The sequence below is a fragment of the Lynx canadensis genome, chromosome B2, assembly GCF_007474595.2.
Source record: "Lynx canadensis isolate LIC74 chromosome B2, mLynCan4.pri.v2, whole genome shotgun sequence".
Classification (NCBI taxonomy): Eukaryota; Metazoa; Chordata; class Mammalia; order Carnivora; family Felidae; genus Lynx; species Lynx canadensis.
Genome location: NC_044307.1, coordinates 29,863,018 through 29,887,186, shown reverse-complemented (window position 1 = coordinate 29,887,186; position 24,169 = coordinate 29,863,018). Strand labels below are relative to the sequence as shown.

At 53.0% G+C, this 24,169-nt stretch overlaps 1 protein-coding gene across 7 annotated transcripts; it reads right to left on the bottom strand.

The window, feature by feature from the left end:
* Window positions 1-1,018: 1,018 nt before the first annotated feature.
* Window positions 1,019-18,634, bottom strand: DDR1 (discoidin domain receptor tyrosine kinase 1). 7 transcript variants are annotated; one of them, XM_030315009.2, is made up of 20 exons: window positions 15,303-15,429; window positions 15,027-15,144; window positions 14,802-14,913; window positions 12,315-12,447; window positions 12,121-12,223; window positions 11,695-11,923; window positions 10,179-10,326; window positions 9,823-9,931; window positions 9,165-9,351; window positions 8,807-9,053; window positions 8,180-8,275; window positions 7,901-8,052; window positions 6,837-7,002; window positions 5,744-5,854; window positions 4,385-4,629; window positions 4,084-4,211; window positions 3,620-3,838; window positions 2,907-3,141; window positions 2,155-2,304; window positions 1,019-2,048 (listed from the first exon to the last, which is right to left on the bottom strand). In XM_030315009.2, the coding sequence occupies exons 3-20, from the start codon at window positions 14,814-14,816 to the stop codon at window positions 1,908-1,910; spliced, it is 2,814 nt and encodes a 937-aa protein (XP_030170869.1). In that variant the 5' UTR covers window positions 14,817-14,913; window positions 15,027-15,144; window positions 15,303-15,429; the 3' UTR covers window positions 1,019-1,907. The 7 variants fall into 7 exon arrangements, with proteins under 7 accessions (XP_030170869.1, XP_030170868.1, XP_030170870.1 ...); XM_030315008.2 differs by having other exon boundaries at window positions 14,802-15,144; XM_030315010.2 differs by lacking the exon at window positions 14,802-14,913.
* Window positions 18,635-24,169: the final 5,535 nt, after the last annotated feature.

Sequence of the window (24,169 nt, the reverse complement as noted above, 5' to 3'; positions counted from 1 at the left end):
TGTCAGCACAGAGCCCGACATGGGGCTCAAACTCATGAGCCGTGAGATCATGACCTGAGCCGAAGTCGGATGCTCAACCAACTGAGCCACCCAGGCGCCCCTATTAAATATATTTAAAAGAAATATGTAGGTTACTGTGTTTTTTTAAACAGTTAAATGTTTTTTAAACATTTTAGTAAACTCGATCTCTGTGATATATATGTGATATATACACATTTATGTGTGTGTAGTTTTTTTAATGTTTATTTATTATTGACAGAGAGAGACAGAGCATGAGTGGGGGAGGGGCAGAGAAAGAGACACAGAATCTGAAACAGGCTCCAGGCTTCGAGCTGTCAGCACAGAGCCCGACAGGCTTCGAGCTGTCAGCACAGGGCTCGAACTCACGGACAGCAAGATCATGACCTAAGCTGAAGTCGGACGCTCAACCGACTGAGCCACCCAGGCGCCCCATAATGTTTTTCTTTTTAAGTTTATTTATTTATTTTGAGAGAGACAGAGACAGCATGAATAGGGGAGGGGCAGAGAGAGAGAGAGACAGAGAATCCCAAGCAGGCTCTGCACTGTCAGCACAGAGCCTGACCTGGAGCTTGAACTCAGGAAACCGTGAGGTCATGACCTGAGCCAAAACCAAGACTTGGACACTTAACAGAGACTGAGCCACCCAGGGGTCCCTGTGTAATGGGTTTTAAAATAATTCTCAGGAGGAATCAGTAGACCTCTCTACACTGCCAAAGGGTTCCATGGGTTAAGGTTAAGACCCCTGGCCTAATTCACCCCCCTCCAAGCCTCCTGCAGAGCTCCCAATGGAGCTGACAAGGTTCATACATTCACGTAGGACCTGAGGTCTCAGAGGCAAGAACCTGGCTTATAGAGAGACAACAGAACACTGTGTTGGGCAAAATACACAGTAGGAAATGGAATGGGGAGAAAGAGAAAAAGGGAGAAAAAAGGAAACGAGTTGGGAGTGGATACAGGAAGCAGATTTTACCAAAACCCCAAGAAACCCACTCACAGCTGTGGAAAACTCAACCTTTATTATTACCTGCCTAGTGCAGGATATTAAAATTGCATTGAGCTAGATCCATATATTAGTGTAAAAATCTGTGTCTCTCCCCCCAAAAATGTACAAACCCCAAGTGATTATAGAAAAACCAATATGGCAGCTACAACAGAGATGTCCAACCCCAAGGCCACGGGCCCTTGCTCCCTCTTTTCCCCTAATCCCAGTACTTAATCCACAGAAACATACAGGCTGAGAGAAGTTCTAGCTACAACACAGCAGGTGGGAAGTAGGGATGGCTGGGGGGGGGGGGGGGGGGCGGGGGGCGGGGAGGGGACAGGAATCACCCCCAGGTCCAGTGTTTCAGAGGATAGAGGAGGGAGAAGCCAAAGCCAAGGACAATTCCAGGAGTAAGAACAAGGCAACACGGGAACATCCTCCCTTTCTTGTCCTCCTCATCCCCAGATTATTAGCCAGTGGGGTCCAGTGTGCGACGGAAAGAGAGGCTGGGGAGGCCACAGCCTTCTCTCCAGGAACCAGTGTTGTCCAGTGGGGCCCAGGTGCTCCAATAGGCCTTATCCAGTGTCTGCCCTATATTTGCCCCCATCCTCCCCCCCCAGGGATGACTAGAAGAGGTCAGAGAGGATCCCATCCACAGGGCCAGCTGGGTGGGTGGCCGAGGCTTCCAGGAGGGGAGCAGGAAGGGGAAATGAGAGTGTGTCCGAGGAAGGGAAGGCATCAGCTCCCTGGCAGGCCCAGCCCACCTATGGTCACATTGCCTCTCTCTCAGAGGTGAAGGGTGGTCGGGAATGGGAATGGAGTGGGGGTGATGTTAAATCCTCTTGTTTATTGCCTCTGGCTTCACCTGAATCCTCCCTGAGGAAGGGGCAGCTGGGTGTGTGATTCACACTGTGTTGAGAGCATCTTCTGCCAGAAACCTATGTAGCTGGGAAAAGGGTGGTCGCTGCTCAGGCTCCCGGCTCCAGCACCGAAGCATCAGCTCATACAGGCCTAGTGGGCAGGCAGGGGGCCGAGACAGGTACACCTGCATTGTGGTGGGGTGGATGAAAGGCAGGGAACAAATGTTCTTTAGTCCCCAAGATGACAGGCTCTGGCCCTCCCAGACCCACAACCCTCTCCTCTGTTCTGACCTGCCGGCCCTGGTCCCGGAAGAACTCCCCTGCGTTCTCGATGACTTGCTCATCAGTGAGCTGCCCAAAGGGCTGGGCCCGGCAGAGCATCAGCACCTCCCACAGGGTCACCCCAAAGGCCCACACATCACTTGCAGTCGTGAACTTCCCCTGGTACATGGATAAAGCAACAAAGGCAGACAAAGGCATCAGGCCACACAAACCCTCCTCCTCTCCCCACAGGGAGCCCCGTGTCCACTTAGCACTTACCCCAGCAGGACTCCCTCTTGGCTGGCCCCCTCTCCCAACAAGTCTGCTCCTCCCTCCTTCTGGCTCTGCCTTCTTTCTCAGGCTCTAGTCCTCTCTTTCGCCTCTTTCCTTTTCTACCCACCCTCCCTCCCCACCCTGCCCCCCCATTTTCTGGTCCTGATTTTCTCCCAACTCGCACCTTTCTATCTCTAGTCTCCTGTCTCTCCTTACTTCTCTTGCTCTCTGCCACCTTGACTCCAGCTCTTGTACCCACTTTTGGCTCCTGGACCCTTTCCCATCATACCACTCCTCCCCACTTTCTCTGGGCCCTAGAGCCAGAAAGAACCTTACAGAGCACTGGCCCAAACCCTCACTTTATTGAGGAGGAATCTGCAGTCCAGGGAAGGCAAGTGACTGACCAAGACCACAGAGCAGCCTGTGCTCTCCTCCCCTGGCCTCCCCATGCCCTGTCTTCCCCCACCTCCCCTCCCCTGCACCCTGCATGCCTCTCTCAGGCCTCTCACCATGAGGATGCATTCCCAGGCCATCCACCGGATGGGCAGCACTGCCCGGCCCTGTACTCGGTAATAGTCCCCAGCGTAGAGGTTCCGGCTCATGCCAAAGTCAGCGATTTTAATGGTGAAATTTTCCCCAACCAGGCAGTTCCTTGTGGCAAGGTCCCGATGCACAAAGTTGAGGGTGGCCAGATAGCGCATACCCGAGGCAATCTGAGCTGCCACGTGTAGCAGCATGGGGTAGCTGAGGAAGGGAACCAATAACAGAAGGTCACTGGGGCAGCCCCAGACTGATCCCCATCTCACAGATTCCCAGGAGAGGAAGGGGAGCCCACTCCCTGGGACTGGGTTACATCTATTTCTGGTGCAGAGATGGAATGCCCATGTAGAGGCCAGGGGTAGGTGCCCACTCAACATTTGTTTGGTTCATATGACCCAGGGAACTACGCTTTATTGTCTGGACTCAGGCAAGGGTGAGAGAACGGGGGGGATGCCTGACAGAGCCCAAGTCCCTCACCACCTACAAGATAGTAACTTTGGCCTTTTGCTCCTCAGTCCCCAGATGAACATGGCCACATGTTCCTCATCCCAGCTCCCACCCCCCTGAACATCTACCTCCCTCCCTATCCCATGCTCCCCTCTCTCCCTCTGGTTTGGAACGAGGGGAGAGGAGACCGCCTTGGGGAGCTCTCAGGGAAGGGCCAGCCTAAGTAAGTGGGTACCTGATGGTGGGCCCCTGGGCAGCCTCCCCATCCCCGGGGGGCCCCTCAGTCGCCTTGTCCTCTAGCTGGTGGGCACTGAGGAACTGGTTGAGGTCACCATTCTCCATGTAATCAGTAATCATGCAGAGAGGGTCGTCCTGCACACACACGCCCAGGAGCCGGATGATATTTGGGTCCTTTAGCCTCGACATGATCTTCACTTCCTTCAGGAAATCATTCCTAGAGAAGCAGGTAGGTGGCAGGGACACTGAGGGGCTGACCTGCACCATCTCTCCTGCTCATGTAGACCAGCACCCTAACCCCAGCAGACAAGCTAACTCACTAGTGGCACTGAGACCTGGGCTGAGATCAGCCTAAGATGGAAACTTCTTTCCCCAGACACTCCCCCTCTGTTGGTCTCTAGATCACTCCCCACTCTTCATGGCCTCCCTTCCTTATCTCCAGACACCATGCCTGCTCCTCACCTGGCATTCTTGGTGGCATCTGGCCGTAGGATCTTGACAGCTACCAGCAAAGGGTGTCCCTTGCACACATTAATGGGGAAATCAAGACTGACCAGATCTTGAGGATTCTCTACCTCACACAGATGTACCTGGGGAAAGAAGCTCATTTGTTAGATAGTCACACAGTTCACTGAGGTCACAGGGTCAATTGGAATAACACAGTCACAGCTGACAGATTCCAACCAAGAGGGACATATGGGCATGGCATCAGAGTCCCAGATAGTCGAGACACTACTGAGAGTTGGGCAGGGATCTTCCTTACCTCCCCAAATTGGCCCTCGCCAAGCTTCTCCTTGAAGCGGAGCCGAGACCGAGGGAAATCCACTCTGGGGGGCCCATCCCCAGCAGCCCCTGGGGGCAGTGCAGGCACAGCATAGGTGTTGCCCCCAGTGACGCCCTGCAGGGTGACAATGTCAGCCTCGGCATAATGGGGCACGCTGTTCTGGGGAGGTGGGGGAAGAAGCGGGGCACCCGGCTTCTCAGGCTCCATGTAGTCCCCACTGCAGGCTGGAAAGTTGAGGGGAAAGAAGACAGGACAAGGCATCAGGAGCAGCCCCTGAGAGCCATGGCTCTCCACCACAGGCTCCCAGAGGCCCCCTGTCTCCCTGTTGGGTGAAAGACTGGGACTACTCTCCATCTTCTTGGTATTTTACCCACCAACCTCAAACCGGAGAAGACGCTGGCATGAGATGAGAGTTAGTTAGCTGTTCCAGAGTTTAAGGCAATAGAAATGGTTGAACAAAGAATGACATAAAGTCTATTCTCTAGGGATCCCAGCACAGCCCAAGAGACCATGAGGTAACTCTTGGCTGGAAGAGGAATTCCTCTACCCACCACTGGAAGAAGGATGGTGCCAGTCATCCAGTCACCCCCTACTTTCCAAACCCTTGTTCCACTCACTGTCAGCCCCTCCTGTTCACAGCTGTTCTACCCACCTCACACCCCCTTGCTTTCAGCCTTGGCTCCTCCCTGCCGTGGTTACCCAAACCCTCCCTAACCCAACACCCCAAGCTCAAAGACAAGCAGAGACAGGGGCACACAGAAAGGAGGAGAGGAGAACAGTTCCTCACAGCCAGCACAACAAGGAAACTACGGACAAAGAAGAGGAAGCAGAGCTGTCCTCTCTTAGCTCTGGGAGGGGGGAACAATGAGAAGGCAACATCAAGAAGAGGAGGAGCAGACAGGAAAGGCAGGGTGTGAGCCTTCACCTCTGGGACTGCAGAGAGAGAACACATGGGGGGAGAGGGCAAGCACCCAGGGTGAGAGGCCCTCCTCCTGGCACCTCTAGAGAGAGGGGAAACAAAGAAGGAGTTACAAGAGAAACTGGGGTCAGCATAGCAACCTCCTCTCTGGGTCTGGAGAGCAAAAAAGATGGGGTGGAAGAGGAAAAGGAGGACAGAGCTGAGAACTGTTGAGCTTTCTGCTCCTCTGCTCAAGGGAAAGGCCTTAAGAAGGAGCAAGCACAGCACAGAGCTAAAGGCATAAGAGCTTCCTCCTTGGGAGCTCAGGAGAGCAGAAGAGGCCACAGCAGGGACAGGAGGGAGTGCAAGATGTGAGGACTTTTCCCTGCCCCAGTAGAGGTATGGGGAACCTGGAGAAGCCCAGGGGCAGAGGGGCTTACCCTGGGTGTTGGTGGGTTTGGCCCAGGCGGGTGTGGGGGGGCCGGGGCCTCGAGGGGGACGGGCGTAAGTGGCCAGAAGGAGGCGGTAGGCTGGATTGGAGAGCAGCAACGCTGTCGGGAAAAGGAAGGGGGGGAGACACGGGGAAGGGATGAGACTCAAGGCTAGACAGACAGGGAGACCTGGAATAGGGCAAGACCAGAGCTGATGGGGATGGATGTACTGAGAGACAGGGACAGGATAAAACAAGGGTCTGGAGGGTGCTGGATAGCTGGATGAATAATGAATGAAGGAATGGATAGATCAGTGGATAGATGCATGGATGACAAACAAATAGTTGAATGGATGGATGGATGGGCAGATAAACAAATGGATGGATGAATATATATGAGTAGATGAATGGGTGGGTGATAGATGAATGGATAGATGGATGGATGCATGGAGAGATGAACAAATAGATGGATGAATATGTATGAATAGATGAATAGGTGGATGATGGATGAATGGCTAGATGGTGGATGGATGGATAGATGGATGAATAGGTGAATGGATAGATGAACATGGATTGATAATGGATGAATAGATGGATAGACAGAGGATAGATGGGTGGTTGAATGGATGATGGATGGATGAATAGATGTGTGAATATTTATTGATAGATGGATGGATGATAGACAAATGGTCAAATGGTGGATAGACAAAAAGATGGACAGATAGATGGATGGATGTATGAATTCAGATAGAAGGATGGATAATGGATGGACAGACGGACAGAATGAATGCAGTGAATCTAGGAGAAAGGAGAGGGGCCAGGAAGACATAATGAGAGGGAACAATAGAGAAGAGAGATGTGTATGGGACACTGAGACAGGATAAGGCCACTAGGGATTATGGGTAATACATAAAAAATTCTTAAGAAAGATTATATGGTAGGGACATGGAGTGACACAGAGTGTGGTAACCAGGGGCACAGAAATAAGAAAATGAGTTGAATCTGGAGAAGACAGGAAAAGGGAATGGGAACAGAGAGGAAAAGGGATACCATAAGAAAACAGGCAGAGGATGGTGGTGGGACTAGAACAAAGCAGGTCTTACCAGAGCCGTTGGGAACACTGGGAGCAGAGTGGGGCGGATTCCCACGAGGCCGGGGCTCCTGGTAAGGGGGTGGTTCAAGAGGGCCTGGGCGGTTGTTGATGAGGATGGTGTCCCCAGGGACAGACAGATGAACTGTCAGCTCCTCTTCTAATACCCGGCGCTCAGCCTTGTCATAGGAATGGGAAGGTTAACTGTGGCTACTGTTTAGTGCATGATTCCAGCTCGTTAAATGCCATGCCCACCTTCTCCCCTTCAGTCCTCACGACAGTCCCACAGTTGTATCTACTATTAACTCTATTTCACAGGTAAAGAAACAGAGGTTCAAGAGCATACGAGTGAGTCCCCTGATGTACCATTCTGGGATTCCAACCCAAATCTGACCAGATAATTATGGAATCATTCAACCTTCATGCATATCACCACCACTGATTCTTGCCAGGAAGACATGGGCTCAGAGTGTGCCAGGCTTCTTCCTCTAGCTCCTCCCTGCCTCTCTAGCTCCACTCTCCACCTTTCCCATCCAGCTTCTACCCCAGAAGGTGGACCAGTGTGGACTGTATCAACAGGCTTGGTTTGGGTTGGCCCAAGAGGAATTTGTTGGGCAGGTGAGAAGTGAGGTCAGGGTGATTATGCTCCCAGCCTCTCCCTGAGAGGTGTACTTAGGCTAGCTGTGTCCCTGAAGCAAAGTCCACTGCCCCTCTCAAGGAGCCCTTTCCCCAGACTCACTCCTCCAGTTTCCAGCAACTGCCCTCCTCTCATCTTCCAGGCCTATGGGTGGTAACAGATCTGTGGAAATTGCACTACTCCTTCTAATTTTCATACATCTGCCCACTCCTCTATAACCTATCTCTTTACTAAGTCCACCTCTAATTATTCTAATTAGACAATGTTCTGTGGTCCCTGCAGGACCCAAACTAATCAGGATTCCCCACACACATTGGCCTCAGCCTGGCCTCACTCTCCACACCCACACCCTGTCTGTCCTCTCCAGGCTATACCCCCCCAACTCCTCCTACCCACACCCACCCCCCCTGTAGCTCAGGCCCTGCCCTCGCTCTGCCCACCTTGCTGAGGAGTCTGCGCCAGTGCAGCCGCCACAGCATGAGGGCAATGATGAGCAGCAGCAGCAAGATGATGGCCACCAAACAGCCAATGAGGATGGCAGTTGGGCTCCCCTCAGCCTTGGCCACAGGTTGCTGGCCCCTGGGCTCCAGCTCTGGCAGAGACAGAGAATCAGAAACACTGGAGAGTCAGAACCACTTCCTACCCAAGTTGGGGGCGGGGCATGGAGGGATAGTAGCCCAGAATACACTTGTCCAGGAGGACGCCCCAGGGCTGCTCACCCAAGCTGCTGAAGTTCGTGGGAGGTGGGCCAGGTGGCCACCAGGGAGCTGGTGGGAAGGTGCCCCCCAAAGTTGGAGAGGAGTCATTCACAACATCTGCAAAGAAGGAAGAGAAGAAAGGAAGGAGTCAGATAGGGAAGACGGACCAAAGAAAAGCTACTTGCATGAGACCTAGGGAATTCTACTTCCAGGAGCAGGGCTGACACTGGGTATATGTACCAACCAATCAGAATGGGAGGGGCCTGGCTGTTGTGGATGTCAACTTTTTAGGTGCTGGATTATGGGGAGAGGCAGGACTCCCAGAGAGAGGCCCAAGTGGGGAGCTGGGTATAAGGAAGCCTGGAGAAGAGGTTATTTCTTAACCAGCACAGAGTACTTCAGTATTTTTACAGCCAACACTGTCCTACTTGCTCAATATCAGTCATGAGTGAAGGGCTCATAAAGTAAAAGACAGAGATGGGAGGAAGGGGTAGGGAGGTGTTCAAATTATTTGGAGCATCCCTGCTTGCAAAGTCTCACGAGTGCTACATAAACATGGTGCCAGGAGTGGATACTTTGGTGCCAGGAGTGGGTACTGCGGGTTGGCGATCCCAGAGGTTGAGGATTGGGCATAGACCAGAGGCTTACCGGAGATGAAGGAGATTTCACTGAAGAGTAACCAAGGCCCAGCAAAGAGGAAGCGGCACTGCAGAAAGCGGCCCACGCGGCCGCCCAGGGGCACTGACACAGCCCGGGCTCTGGGGTCCCCCAGGCTGCCCCCCAGGGCGTGGCGCACAGGCTCCCCCTCCCAGGCCATGGCAGGGCCCCGCTTGAAGCGACATTCCACCCCACCAGGCAGGCGGGCTCCCAGGGTGTGCATGTTGTTACAGTGGACCTGGGGGGAAGGGAGGAGGGACACAGGGTCAAAGCCAGGAGAGCCTGGGCAAGCACCCCAGGGGCAACCACCCTGGTCTCATAACTTTGCCTAAGAGCCACATGCACTTACCTGCATGGCCTGGAAAGCCCTCAGTCGGTCAAACTCAAACTCCATCTCCACATAGCCACCTGGGAAGCTGTGGTTGCTCCATCCCACATAATCGTAGCCTGGCCAGACCCGCAGCTCCTGGCTCTTCCTAAAGTCATCCAGCCCCACCACACCATCTGCCAGCTGACCCAGACCTCCATACAGCAACCTGGAGAGCAGGGGAGCCAAGGAAGAGGAGGGTGGGAGAGAAGAGAGTGCCACCCATTTAAGTGCTCTGCAACCCCAACCCCAGCCAGTCTGGACCAGCCCCTACCTCCTGCCCCAACTTCCTTCCTGTGGTTCTCTCTTTCCCACCCCCAGGATTGTCAAGGTACTTTGCAGCTATAAGCTGCAGGAAGGCACCATCTCTCGGAGGCACCATTCAACCTACGTTGTGTGAATTTACTGTGACAGTTTCCAACAGATGTGTATTAGCAAAGGGTTGCCTTTTTCTAATTCCCACAAAGTGTCACATGAGCTAGTAGTTGCCTTGCTACCCTCAATCCTGATCCTGTGTCCCCAAGGCCCCACCTAACCCTTTCCCCACTTCTTCCATCTCACTGCCCAGACTCCTTAACACATCCACTGCATCCTCCCTCCAGCGCATAGGCTCATGCCCCGCAGGGCCTGCCTCATTTACCCGCCAACAGCGTGTGTGGTATGTCCATCGTAGGTGGAGTCATTGAGGTGCACTGCCTCAGATAAGTACATCGTCTGCCCCACAGGGGCTGTGTAAGACAGGAGTCCATCTGGGGCAGAGTAGGAGAAGAGGGGTTAGAGGCAGGAAGCCTCCCGCCACCTCCCCTGCGTCATTCCCCTTCTTGTGTCCTTCCACAGGCCCACCAGCATGGAGGAGGCAATGTTGGCTAGGCCCTTCCTCACTCAGAGTGACAGCTTCCCAACAAGAGAAAGAGGATCCTGGATGCCCTTCTCCCCAGGCCTCACTCCCCAGGCCCCAGGCCAGGAAACGAATTCTTGGGGGTCTGAATGACTCACCCTTCCAGAGGCAGCCATAGAGCTCCACCCGCAGACAGACACTCATGACCCGGTCAGCCCGGGGGTAGAAGCGAACCAGTCGGGCCACCATGGGGGGTCCAAGGTCCTTCAGTACCACTCCCCCAGGGTCCTCATTACCTAAAATCACCTGTTGCCCAGGAAACAGCGTGCATGAGTGGGAAAGGCTACAGGTTGGATCTAACTTCCCAGTCACCAGCTGTTCCCTGGCCCAGCACACAGTGGCCAGAGAGATTCGTGAAGGGTGGTGTTAAGCATACAGGGATATGGGGTACAGCCAGGCATGTGTAAAACAAGGGGCCACAGCAAAGATCTCTGACACATCTCTCAGCCTGACAGTCTGTCCTCTACCACCAGTGTCAGCCTCGACTCTTTTGTCTGTCTCCATTTGTCTCTAAGCCACCCATCCCGCTGTGCACAGATTCTATCCAGTCCCTCACAGCTCTGCACCCCTGCTTTGGCTCCCCACACCTTTACCCCATTCTCTCTGTTCACTCAGCAGGCACTGGTTGAGTGCCTACTCTGTGCCAGCTATGTAAGTTCTCAGTGGTAAACATCTGTCCCTCCCCTCTCCCCTTGCAGTACTGAGATTCCAGTAGGAAAAACAGCTGTGAAGAACAAGAGGCAGGGTGTGGAGCTGGAGTAGGGGGAGGTGGGCTCTCTGAGGAGGTGATATTTAGAGGAGAACTGAGTGGAAGGAGAAGCTGAGGATCTGGGGGAGAAGCTTTCCAGGCACAGAGAACAGCATGCAAAAATGTCCTGAGGCTGTGGGACAAACCCTTGCTTGTTCCAGGAAGAGCAAGAAAACCAGTGGGCCCAGGTGGAACAAGAGTAGGAAAGAGAAGTAAGGGATACAGGCAAGAGCCAGGGCAAGCTAAGCTTCTGCACCCAGGACGGAGCTCAGCTTTTGTTCTGGCAGAGCAGAAAGCCAGTGGAGGGCTATAAGCCAAGTGCGCCTCATCTGATTTGCATTTTCTCAGGTAGAGTGTCTGTAGCCACTAGGTGGAGATATGATTTCAGGTGGAAACAGAGAGGAGCCAGGAAAACAGTTCGGAGACCAGTGTGTTCATCTAAGCTGGGGATGGTGTGAGCAGGGCCTAGGGTGGTAGAGGTAGAGGCGGTGACAAGTGGTTGGATTTAGGAAATATCATGGAGGTAGAACAGACTGGCCTTGCTGGTGCTTTGGAATTAGCAGGTGAGAGACCAGAGAAATGAGCGGTATCTTAGCTTATGGCCTGAGCTAGGAGAGGAGCAGTTGTGGGGTGGGAATGGGATTCAAGTTCAATTAGGGAAATTTATGGTAGGTTTGAGAACCCATTAGACATCCAGGTGGAAAGGCCTAGAAGGTGGTCAGGTTTGCAACACTAGATGCAGCTCAAGGGAAAGTCTTGGGCTAGAGAGGGTATAAATTGGGAGAGTCGTCAGTGGACAGGTGGCATTTAAAGTGGGGAAGAGAGGAGAACCAGCCTTTCCTGGGAGCTGCCCCTGCCAGCCTTACCTCCTGACCCCAGCGATCCCTCCAGTCCATCCAGCGGTGGCCATCTCGGGAGTAACGTAGCCGGTAGCTGGGGGAGAACTCTTTGCCCAGGCCTCCAGCATGCCGCCCCTGGGTGCCCACCAAAGCTACCAGGTGCAGCCTCCGCAGATCCACCTGCAGGTACTCCTCTTCCTTTGGAAAGACAGGCCCTGCAGGACACCATGCCCCATCCCCGTCGCTGCTCTCCAGCCTGGGACGGGGCAAGAGATCACAAGGAACATCTGGTCTGTCTCTGTCTCTCGTATTTATAGCTCCCCCAGCATTGGGGGTGGGGAAGTTCATTGGCATTTGCCCTCCCAGAAGCCTCTTGGCATGGGCAGAGGAGTTGGAAGGGCAAGTAGAGGCCCCAGAAAGTTCCTCCAGAGCAGTCCCAGAGGTTCCAGGTACCTGCTGTGGCGAGCAGCAGTAGAGTCTGACCAGGAGCTGGAGGCAGAGATGTCCCCATCTGGAATGGTCCTGTCCTGCATGCCCAGGGCATAGCGGCACTTGGCTGGGTGAACACAGACACACGGAGGGTCAAGGTCCCTGAACTCTGTCTCCCAAAGCCCCATCCTCAGGGACCCAGGAGCCAGTCTCCTTACCAGGATCAAAATGTCCTTTCATGTCAGCATCTCCAGTTGCCACTAAGAGCAGCGACAGCAGCAGTAGAGATGAGAGGGCCCCTGGCCCCATAGCTCCTGACTCCTCAGGCCTAAGGGGGTGGAGGCAGCATCTCTGCAGGGGACAAAACAAGTGGTAAGTAGTAGGGTAAGTTAAAGGGCAATCAAGGAGACTGAGTCACAACAGACAGAGTCACAACAGCCAACAACAGACAGAATGGGCTGCTTTGGGAATAATAGGAGGAAAGTGACAAAGCAGTCATTGTTTAAGAGCATCAGCTATATTTTTAAATAAAAAATTGGAGGAAAGAAAAAGAATCTTCATTTTAATATAATCCCCAGGTGATCTGTGCCCATCAAAGTTTGAGAATCCCTGCTCTTCTTCACCAGGGCCCAGGTGGCAAGCGTGGCCTAAAACCATTCCAATTGGCATCTCCTTGTGAATCCAGGTATGTACCCTCCCCAGCCCCAGCGGCAGGAAAAACTGTTCTGACCTCTCCTCTTCCTGGAGCTCTGCACTGAGTTCTCCAGGTCCTGGAATCCCGAGACCCCTAGTGCCATATCTGCCATCAGTTCCAAAGCATCCCATTCCAGCTCTCCCTGCTCTGTCTTCCCTTCCTAAGACCCAGACATCCTGTCCCCCAAGGTCGCACTTTCTGAAGGTGGCTGCTTCTGAAGGAAAAGCCCAGAGCTAGGAAAGGCCTGCGTTGCCTTGGAGATGAGGGCGGGTCTAAAGACAGGGAGGCCAGGTCACCCCAGGAGGTAGGAAGAGTGGGGGGACACTCCTCCATCCCTTTGTCCTCCTCCAGCTGCTCCCATAATGCTCTAGGGCAGGAATGTAAGAGGCAGCTGAGACCCCACAGCTCTGAAGCAGCAGCTGAGGGGGCTGACTGAGTTGCGGGGGGCACCCAGGCATCAAAGAAGAGCTAGAGCCAGAGGCATCACACCTGGTCCCTTGGAGGTCCAGGAGCCACGTGCAGGGGAGCAGGCTACAAGGTCCCAGGCGGCTGGCCTGGAATTCCTGGGTGCCGCTCTCCACCCCCACCTCTCTCGGGAACAGTGGGGCCCTTGTTCCCGTGGGTAACCTTCATGCCTATCCCAGATGAGTCATCAGAGCCAGACGGAGCTAGAGGAGCCCCGGGCAAAGATACAAAGACAGGCAGAGGATAGGAGGCAGGGGGAGACGGGGCGAGAAACACAAAGCAAGAGGTAAATAGAGCGGGCTCAGAAGCACAGGGCACAGAGCCAAGCAGAGAAACACACAGATGTCTGAGGCAATCCAACCCCTCCAACACTCCAATCACCTCATTTCTCTCCACTGGGTCAGCCTCATGAAGAACAGGCCCAGAAGACTTACCCCTAACCTCACCCCACCCCACCCCATTTCAACCAATTACAAAGCAGAGACCTGGACATTGCTGCAGGTCCTTCCCTCTCTTCTCTCACCCCCACCCTCCACCACAGACAACACCCACACAGCTCTGTATACCCACCCCCTCCCAAACACACAGACCTCAGACATGCCAGCTTACAGAGCTTACTGACAGAGCCCCGTAAACACTGGGGCTAGATGTAGCATACACACCCACACCCACATCCACACCCACACCCCCCTCTGTAACAGACAACTCTCCACACACTTTCGGAGACACTCACATGTGACATCCACATAAATCTGTTACACACATGGACTCCCAGCGGGGGCAAATGCAGATGCTCACACACACATCAACTCCATCCACACACTGGCCTTCTTTAAAGTCCAATCCCATCACTTAGTTAATAGCCATCTTCAGGGCGCCTGGGTTGACTCAGTCAGTTACGCATCCAACTCTTGATTTTGACTCAGGTCATGATCTCACAGCTCATGAGTTCAAGTCCTGCATGGGGCTCTGTGCTGACAGTGCAGAGCCTGCCTGGGATTCTCTCTCCCTCTGCCCCTCTCCTGTTCTCTCTCGCTCTCAAAATAAACTATCAAAAATGTTTGTAAAACAACAAACAAACAAACAAAACATAGCCATCCTGAGACACCTGTGAGCATAATATGACAGACACCACACGAGCCTACCATCAGAGGACAGTGTGAGACACACACACTCAAGGTCTCAGGCACAGCATCCCAAGAGCACTGGGGCCCACCCCTTAATACACACCATGACCAAGCCAGAGGGAAGTCAAGGCGGTGGGGAACAGAAGGAAATGGGAATAAGGAGGCACTGCTCCATTTTCCCATACTCTCAGCTTTCACCTGGGTCCACTGTAGCACTCAACTCCGGATGCACTTAAGTGCCTGCGGCAAGAGGCAGTCTCAGCACCAGACACTGACTGGGGATAGCGGTGGTGGTGTTGGAAAGGAAGGTCCAGCCAGCAGGGGACCTGTGCGATGAAGGCTGGGTGAAGTCTGACCCGGAGGGGGTGTGAAGGGGTGCGGAAGGGAGTGGGGGATGGGACACTGAGGATGGTGCTCACCGGGCAGTGACACATTCTCACGACAGAACCAAATGACCATCCAGAGGCTGTCACTGGCAGGTTAGGGTGTCAAGGCCTCTGCTGGGCCGGGGGCAGGCTGCCCAACTGGGAGCTGAGTGGAGGCGTAGCAGTTAGCAGATGCCCACAGGGACTGGCCTGGTGGGAGGGCAGGCCCACTTCTCCAGAGGGCCGAGGAAATGATTCAGTGAGACCACACACAAGCACCTGTCTTCCTGTGGGTCAGTTCCTTCACACTGAGTAAAAGAGGTCCTTCCTCAAGGCTGGAACACACTTTCGCGGAGATCAGGGGGTTCCCCCCATATTCAGACAGTAAGCCAGAGAGCTGGGGGGGGAGGGGGGCAGCAGGGTCACGCCTGGCGGGGCTGGACAACCAAGAACAGCGCCGCCAGGCCCTCACCCGGCCGCCGCGCCTCCCCCGGAGCCCCAGGCCTCTGCCTCCGCCCCTCCGTCCCGCAGGGGTCCTCCGGCCGCGCCCCCTACCTCTCATCGCTCTTCCCGGAAGACCCCTGCGTGCGACCCCGGAGCGGGGCCTCCTCGGCTGCTGGGCGAGGGGCGGGGGAGGCGCAGGGAGCCAGGAGCCGGGAGCGGGGAGGCGCCGGCGAGGCTCGGGTGTCGGGAGGCGGCTCCCGCGCGCAGCTGTCGGGGGCCTGTTCCGGGGAGAGGAGCCAGGGCTGGGGCGGCTCGGGCCCAGGCGCCGCCTCCCCCTAGCCCGGCTCCCCCTCCCGCCCGCCCGGGTCGCCGCCCTTCCCCCTCCAAGGACCGTGTTGTACCCGCCGCTCCCACGCCCGGCACCGCCCTCCGGGCCGCGCGCTCCCCTAGGCTGCCACGCCCACCCCGCATTCCCCTGTGCGCCCCGGCCTCCCCCAGGTAACCACCCAGCTGTCCCCTCAACGCGGCGTGCCCAGCCCCCTCCGCCTACCCGCGCGGCCCAACCCCCGCGGTCCCCACTAAAGGGAACAGTCGAAGCTGAGGCCCTGCTTGGGGCCTCCCACAAATCCAGGCCTCAGGAGGGGATGGTCCCCTCCCTACTCCCCCTTTCTGGGCTCAGTTCCTGGAGAGGGAGGTGAAGGGGGCAGCCCCAGGGCACAGGGAAGGAGCAGGTTCCCACAGGCCGGGTGCCCAACCCAGCAGCAGGAGTTTGGATGGAGGAAGGGGGCAGGCTCACCTGTCCAACCAGGCCCCCAAGACCCACATTTTTCACACCACCAACTTTTGCTTCTCTCTGGCACTCTCCTGCCTCCTGTCCTGTACACCCCAACCCAGATTTTCCCAGAGCCTGATGGCCCCCCACTTTCTCCTCGCCCCATTCTCTACTTCCACCCACCCCCCTCCCTCAGTCCTCTCAAGGACCCTGGGGCCCAGACTCCCAGACACCGGTTCTTTTGGGCTTCCTGCTCAAGACCCGGGAATCCTCAGGGCAAGCCTTCCTCAGGCCCAGTCAGCTCTGGCCCTGGCGGGGTTGAGGCTCTGACCACTGGCAGGGATAGGCCTGTACAAGGCGAGGGGCTTGAGGGGGATAGAGGCAAAGAGAAAATCGGACACAGCCCAGAAGGACCAGGACCAGGACCAGGAGTCCCAGGGAAGATGGATGCAAGGAGGCGGGGTGAGGTGGGCAGGACAGAGGAGCTCTGGTGAGAGGCCTCAGGACACCGCTTCTCCACACCTGCCAGCCACCTATCAATTTCACCGGCTCAGAAAGATCTCTAAGTCCATTGCAGATCTCGGCCTCACTGCACCTCACAGCAGATATCAGCTCGCACCCTACGTGCAGTCCCAGACAACAGTCCCAAGAAAGAAACACGAAGTCCTAACCAGATAAGTACACAAAAGTACTACCAGGAAGAAGTTGGCCCTCGGGAGAGGCTAAGGCACATATGGGCAAGAGCTCCAAACCCCCAGAACACACTAATCCAAGGACGCCCGACTGCTAAGATACTAATAGACAGCCCCATGGTCACTCGGAGAATTGCCTCTTCCCACCGTCCCGTCCGACCAAATCCCCAGGGGTCCCCAAGAGCACGTACCCCTCTGGAGACAGCCGCCGGGGTGTCTGGGCCCCGGGGAGGCTGGGCTGGGGGTGGAGCCGGGCCGGGGGGCGGGGCCTAGGTTTCCCCAGTAACCTCACCTGGGCCGACTCTCGGCTCCTCCTTCCAGGGACAGTGCTCGGAGGAAGCCCCGGGCTGGCAAGCGGGGCTGGGCCGCAGCCAGACGCCTCAGGGAAGGAGGAGCGGCAGCCCCTCACACCCCGCTGGGACATTCCACACCCCAGACCCACACTCCCGGCCAGGTGACGTGGCGGGGCCAGACCGAGGGGTCCCCTGGGGAGAATGACGAAACCATAGAATCCTGAAACTCTTGCCTCCTGGTCTCCCCCAAGAGAAATTCCTGGTCAGTGATGCCCACCTCGCCCCAGCCCAAAGCTGGAGGAGTGGGAGGGATGCAGGGCTGGGGCCCAGCGGAGTCAAGTGACAGCGGAAAGGGGGCTGGAGCCGGCTGGAATGCGGGGCTCTGAGCCGAGATTCCCAGGGGCCAGAGAGGGAAATCCCAGCCATCCAGGGGCCCCCAGAACAGTGCCAAAGACTGAGTCCACACAGCCTTGCATGGCCCTGGAGCCCATCCCACATCTGCTGCATCACTCCCAACTCCAGAGAACCCCATGTCTTCCTGAGCCCCCAAAGGAACCTCCACTCCTTCCACATCCATGCCCTCCTATCCAGGATTCCCTCCCCTTCAGGCCAAAGGCTTCCTGCTACCCAGGAAGGAGAGGAGGGGAAACAGCTCAAAAAACGTGAGGAGAGGCACGTAGGAGAGAGAAGCAGCTTCAGGCCACCGCAGGGAAGCCCAGCAGGACCAGTGAGAGGGAGGATGGACCAGAAGGTCCCACACACACTAGCTGCATTCCCCTTCCCAGGAGATGCAGCTGCCTCTGGAGCAAGTAGGCCGGGTCAGCAGCTGGGAAGACTGAGAACTGACGGGCACAGGGGCGCAAGGCTGCAACCACGAGTCAGGCCTTGATATCCCCAAGTAGAAATGGGAAACTGAGGCCCAGAAGTGGAAGGAGTGGAGAGAGATGACATAGTATGGGGAGAAAAACGAAGCAGTTCAGTTGTGGGTGGCCTGGGGGGTGGGGAAAGATGGGATGGTGGGGATGGAACTCAAAGGACCAGGGGAACCATGAATCAGAGAGGACATGGGGGCGGGGGGATGAGGGCACACACAGCACGAGGGGGTAAGTTTGCTGGAAAAAGCAACAAACTGGAGTGGAGACAGGGAGTCATTGGGGGCACTCAGAAAGGAGGGCAGGAAAGTGTGGAGCCCTAAGAGGTGGGCAGACCAGAAACAAGGGCAAAGGAGAAAAATAAAGGGGTTGGAGTGAAACCAAGAGATGGAGAAGAGGAGGGAGACTGAGGCCTAAGGTTTGAAATGAAGGGACAGAGGGAGATGACAAGTGTAAGCAGCTAGGAAAGGAAGGGGCAATGGAGAGACAGACCAGGGGAGACAGAGGCCTAATGTCTGAGTCAAACCTGTTTCTGGGTGACAGGACACAGAGACCCCAGACCTCCCCCTGGGGACATCCTAGTCCCTCAGCCCATTTGAGGCACCACCACGGTCCCCAACGGCACTCCCCATCCTTCCCCTCCTCCTGTAGTGGCCAGGCTGCCTCCCTCCCACACCAACAGCCAAGAGCAGTCCCTCCCCGTGAGGGATGGGCGCAGCTCCAGTCCTCACTGCTGCCATCCCAGTTTAGCTCTGGCTTCTGCCCTCTCACCTCCAGCTCAGGGTTCTCCTGGGCCCCAGTCCCCCCGTCTCAGGCCTTTGGGGTTCCAGGTCTGGGACTGCCAAGGACGCCTGGCTTTGTCCGCCCATCCGGGGGTTGGGAGCAGCTGCCCTAGCCAGCTGCGGCCGGCTTCGACGTGACCATGGCAACCCAGCCCCACTCCCCTCCCCCAAGCCACTGCCGCAGTCCCGCAGAGAGGGAGGGAGCTGCCAGACCAAAAGAAAGGAGGGGAGGGGGCAAAGGGCTTCAAAACTGAACCAAAGGGAGACCACAGACAAAGAGACCCCAGACAAAGGGAGATGAGGGAGGCAGCGTAAGGGGAAAGCAGCATTGGCTAGCTGTGGCTGAGGGCTTACTTAAGCAGGGGATGTCTGGTCCTGCCAAGTGGGGGAGAATCCAGGCAAGGGAAGAGAGATTAGCTTGACTGGCTGCAGGCCTTTGGAGGCCGCCTTCTGGGTCCCTAAGAATTCACTTCTTTAAGGATTTTGCAAAAGACACCCTTAGTTTTCAAGAACAGCCCCAACTTTAAACATATGCTAACCTGCCACCTCTGAAATCAAATGTCCTTATCAGTGTGCACAAATTCTTAGTTTGGAAAATATGATCTTTAAAGCCAAAGGTGACTGATTAGGCTTGGAGGCATGGCGCAGGGAGAGAGGTACTGACCACGCCTCTCACAGCACTGAGAGTAGGCAGAGTACCAAACAGGGAGGGAAGAAAGCAAGGGCTGGCCTCTCAGAGGTGAGGCTTGACATTGCCACTTACCATCTAGTTTCTTATACTGAGTCCTAGTACATCCCAGTTCCCTCACCGGTAAGATGGACATGGTAATGCCTGCCCCTGGAGTCTGTAGGGATGATAATAAGAGATGGCATCTGTAAAGCACAAACCCTTTTCATGGAAGCAACCAACCAAATTCCACTAATGTGATCTCCCTCTTTGGCTCCCTCATGTGTCACTTGGGTCTCTTGAGTTCCACCTCCCAATTGATTTCCATAGTTATTGTTTGTGCTCTGAAAGTAAGTGCTATGAGAGATACATTGAGGAACCCAACCCACTCCATGTCCTTTAGGCATTTACAGTCTAGAGGAGGAACGAGGCATATATATATATATATGTGTGTATATATATATACATATATATATATATATATATATATATGAATGTGTATGTGTATGTATGTAATCATGGAAGGTAGGATGACCCCTGCTATAATTGGAGCTGGAAGGAGCTGGGGATACCCAGGGGAGGAGCAGACCGGGTCCTCCTGAGTCAAGATCAAAGAAGACTTCATGGAAGAGTTGGAGCTTGAATTGGACCTTAAGTCAGAAAGAGATTTGCAGAGATGAGGCAGGGCCGCTCCCATGAAGAAGCTGAGGGAACAATAGCAAGGAGACATGCTTTATGGGGAACTGCAGCTGTGACTGGAAGACAGGGTCTGTCCAGGTGAGTAAACCCAGAAAGGCAGAGTGAGGTGAGATAATCTCATTAGTAGTTTGGCTTATTCTGAAGGTGAGGAGGAAGAGCCTTGGGGTATTGAGCTGGGAAATGGCTTGATTAGATTTTAAAGGTGGTTTATGGCAGCAGTGTGTTGGCAGCATCTGGCAGAGCAACAGCTGGGGGGGAAGGAGGAGTTGATTCCAACTTTATCCCGGCCACATCTAGCCAGTATTTCACCTCCCGCCCCCAGCCTGGAATGCCAGGAGGAAATGTTGAGATTCTACAGAAGAGCAGTGTATGTGCTAGATATTTTTCTGGTGTTTTCACATCATTTGGTTGTCTCCTTGGAGCCTTTGAGGTGCGAGACGCAGGGCTCCTCATGAAAGGGGAACCAGACCTGGAGAGGTTGTAACTTGCCTCAGATCTTGAGGAGTTACTGCTTCCCACCCAGGCCTCTCCTAAATTCCTTTACCTCTCTCTTTCTTCTTCAAAAGGGGGAGGCATCTAGGAGGGAGATCCATATCAGCCTCTGTGGGGCTAGACAAGACACTCACCTGAGCTACTTGAGTCTTGCTCCCCCTGGAAAACTCCACCTTTCATCTGACTCTTTTGTGAGGCTCATGGTCCCTGCAGTGAACAGGGTGACCACAGGGGGGCGCTCCCTTCACGGCTGACCAATATTATTGGCTGGACAAAGAAGTAAAAGCCTGGGGGTGGGGGAATGAGATTCCAGCCTGGGCCTGGAAAGGCAGATAGGCAAGGAGAAATGAGAAAGGCTGAGCGGAAGTTGAGAGGGTTGCTGCAGGTCTCATTAGGGTGAAATTTCCCGACAGCCATGTATCAGAAATACTGCTATTTATAGACAGAATCTCAGAATCTTTACTTTCTCTTTTCTGTTGTCCTTTGCAGCCCTTGGCCTCTTTCTGAAAACACTGCTGATTACTGAACCTTGTTAAGGCTAGGCTCTGCCCTCATCACTTTCCTGAGTCACCTTATTTGGTCCTCACCACAGCTCTGTGATGTAGCGTTTTGATATATGCCCACTTTTACAGGGGCAGAAACAGGAGAAGTCAACTTGCTCACAGACATACACAGCAACTGGCAGATCTGGAATTCAAACCCTAAGCCTTTTAACTCCAAAGCCAAAGCTAGACAGTAGGGTCTTAGCCATCATTATTTTCCCAAATCTAGGGTCTGTAAAAAGCCTTGTCCTTTCCTTTTAGTCCTCAAAAAGACTCTAACTTCCTTCACCTCCCAAGAATACATTGTCACCTCCCACAAAATCATTGTTTGTGTACAAAGAATGTACAGAGATCCAACAATGGCAAAAGATTTGCTCAAGGTCACACTGGAAGTCAAGGTCACTACTAGGATAGTATTTCTCAAACTGAGGTCCCTGGACTCCTGACAACCCATGACGCCCTGTGCAAATGATTAAATTCCATGTTTTTGTTTCATTGGTGACTTTTTAAAAGTGTTATAAGCATTTTCTGGATCATATGTAACAGATCTTACATACATACAGGGCTAGTATGTGAGTGTCTGTGTTTGTTTATGTTTGTGTTTAGCTTTTTATGGTCAAGTTAGTTCTTCTGTAACTGTCTGGGCTGCATTTGTACTAAGTGAAGTCCAGAAGACATGTACTGACAAAGATTTCTTAGCAATTTGAATAGACACAAGTATGGGGAGAACTGAGTCATCACTGGGCACACAGTGGAATATTGTGTCAATTTCAAAAGAACCTGAATTAGGCAGTATGTGTTTATGTTGCCAAAAGCAGCTTCATTTCAGAAAAACAGCTACTCATCACATCAAATTAGTTACTTCAAATTGCCTTTTTACTTTTATGTGGATTTATTTCTACTTTGTTTTGTTTCTACAGCTTTATAACTGCTCAAGTATTTTTTTTTAATTTTTTAATGTTTATTTATTTTTGAGAGATAGACAAAGCACAAGCAGGGGAGGGGCAGAGAGAGAGGGAGACACAGAATCTGAAACAGGTTGCAGGTTCTGGGCTGTCAGCACAGGGCCCAACACCAGGCTTGAGCTCACAAACTGTGAGATCATGACCTGAGCTGAAGTCAGACGCTTAACAGACTGAACCACCCAGGTGCCCCTAACTGCTCAAGTATTGAAGCATAAGGAATTCAGAGTTAGCTGGATTTGTGTGCATGGTTTGCACACATTTAAATTATAAAAATAATTTAAGTCAAGTCCATGAGGATTGTATTTCTTTCAAAAGGGTCCATACATTATTCAAGTTTTAAAGCAGGGCTAAACTAAACCAGGGCCTTCAGGAGCCTCCAGAGGAAACCTGTAGTGACAGAATTCCTGTTAAGGACCAGAAAGCTCCTCACCCTCAAGGTCCAGTACAAGGAAGTTAGAACTTGGGGCCTCTGGGCTACTGAAATGGGGGCTGGTCACAGAGTGAGGAAGTCATAGAGCAGGCACCTGGGGGAAACTCCAAAGAGAATTTATGTGACAGGACCAGGAAATGAGGTGAGAATGTGTAGAATTTTTCCCAAATATGTGTAAACAGATTTTTTAAGGAAATGGCAGTGTCTATGAAAATATTAAATGTGCATAATTTTCCCTGGCAATTCTACCCCTAAGAATTTATCCTACATGGATATATTTGTACAGGTGTGCAAAGATGTGTACAGGGTTTCCATTACCTTGTTTGAAATGGAAGGAAGGATCCAAAATCTATAAAGAACTTAAACTCAACACCCAAAAAATAAATAATCCAGGGAAGAAATGGGCAAAGACATGAATAGACACTTCTCCAAAGAAGACATCCAGATGGCCAACCGACACATGAAAAGATGCTCAACATTACTCATCATCAGGGAAATACCAATTGAAACCACAATGAGATACCACCTCTCACCTGTCAGAATGGCTAACATTAACAACTCAGGCAACAACAGATGTTGGTGAGGATGCGGAGAAAGAGGATCTCTTTTGAACTGCTGGTGGGAATGCAAACTGGTGCAGCCACTCTGGAAAACAGTATAGAAGTTCCTCAAAAAAAAAAAAATAAAAGCACCCTACAACCCAACAATTGCACTACGAGGTATTTATCCAAGGGATACAGGTATGCTGTTTCGAAGGGGCACATGCACCCCAATGTTTATAGCAGCACTATCAACAATAACCAAAGTATGGAAAGAGCCCAAATATCCATCGATGGATGAATGGATAAAGAAGATGTGGTATATATATATATACACAGTGGAGTATTGCTTGGCAATCAAAAAGAATGAAATCTTGCCATTTGCAAGTACGTGGATGGAACTAGAGGGTATTATGCTAAACAAAATTAATCAGAGCAAGACAGATATCATATGACCTCACTCATATGAGGCTTTAAGATACAAGACAGATGAACATAGGGAAGGGAAGCAAAAATAATATAAAAAACAGGGATCAGGACAAAACATAAGAGACTCTTAAATATGGAGAACAAACAGAGGGTTACTGGAGGGGTTGGGGGAGAGGGGATGGGCTAAATGGGTAAGGGACATTAAGACATCTGAAATCAACGTTGCACTATATGCTAACTAACTTGGATGTAAATTTAAAAAAATAAATTAAATTTTTAAAAAAGAAATGGAAGGAAGGAAAGAAAAGCAGAAGAAAGGAAAAGAAGACAGTGAAATGTTCATTAATCATGGTGAAGAGCCATGAAAATGATGGAGTTTTCATGAGGGTTGAGGGTTTCCCAATAATATGCCCTGAGACAAGGACTTACATAGAAGTAATTTCCTTGGGAGGGGAGCCCAGGAAGCACAAGTGAAGGGCTGGGAGGAGTGAGACAGGGAAGGAAAAAGAGTCAATGGTGTGTATGTTAATTTGTGGACTACTGTTGGGGAACACTGGGACTTAAAACTTTGGAGAGCCATCTAAGGAACTGTATAGAGTTCGCCTCAGATTTGTCCCCCTAAGAGATAAAGAAGTTATTTCCCACCATTTTTGTCAGCTTGGACCGTTATAACAAAATACCACAGACTGGATGACTTAAACAACAAACAATTCTTTCTCACAGTTCTGGAGGCTGGGAAGTCCAAAATCAAGGTCTTGGCAGATTTGGTGTCTGGTGAGAGCCCTCTTGAAGGTTTGCACAGGG

Excerpts from the sequence above, each read along its gene's own strand:
- DDR1 (XM_030315008.2), bottom strand. Across the intron at positions 10,327-11,694 it reads GGGATCGCTGGGGTCAGGAG|GTGATTTTAGGTAATGAGGA; the intron begins GTAAGGCTGGCA and ends CCTGGGCAACAG. Across the intron at positions 8,276-8,806 it reads TGAAATCTCCTTCATCTCCG|ATGTTGTGAATGACTCCTCT; the intron begins GTAAGCCTCTGG and ends CCTTCTTTGCAG.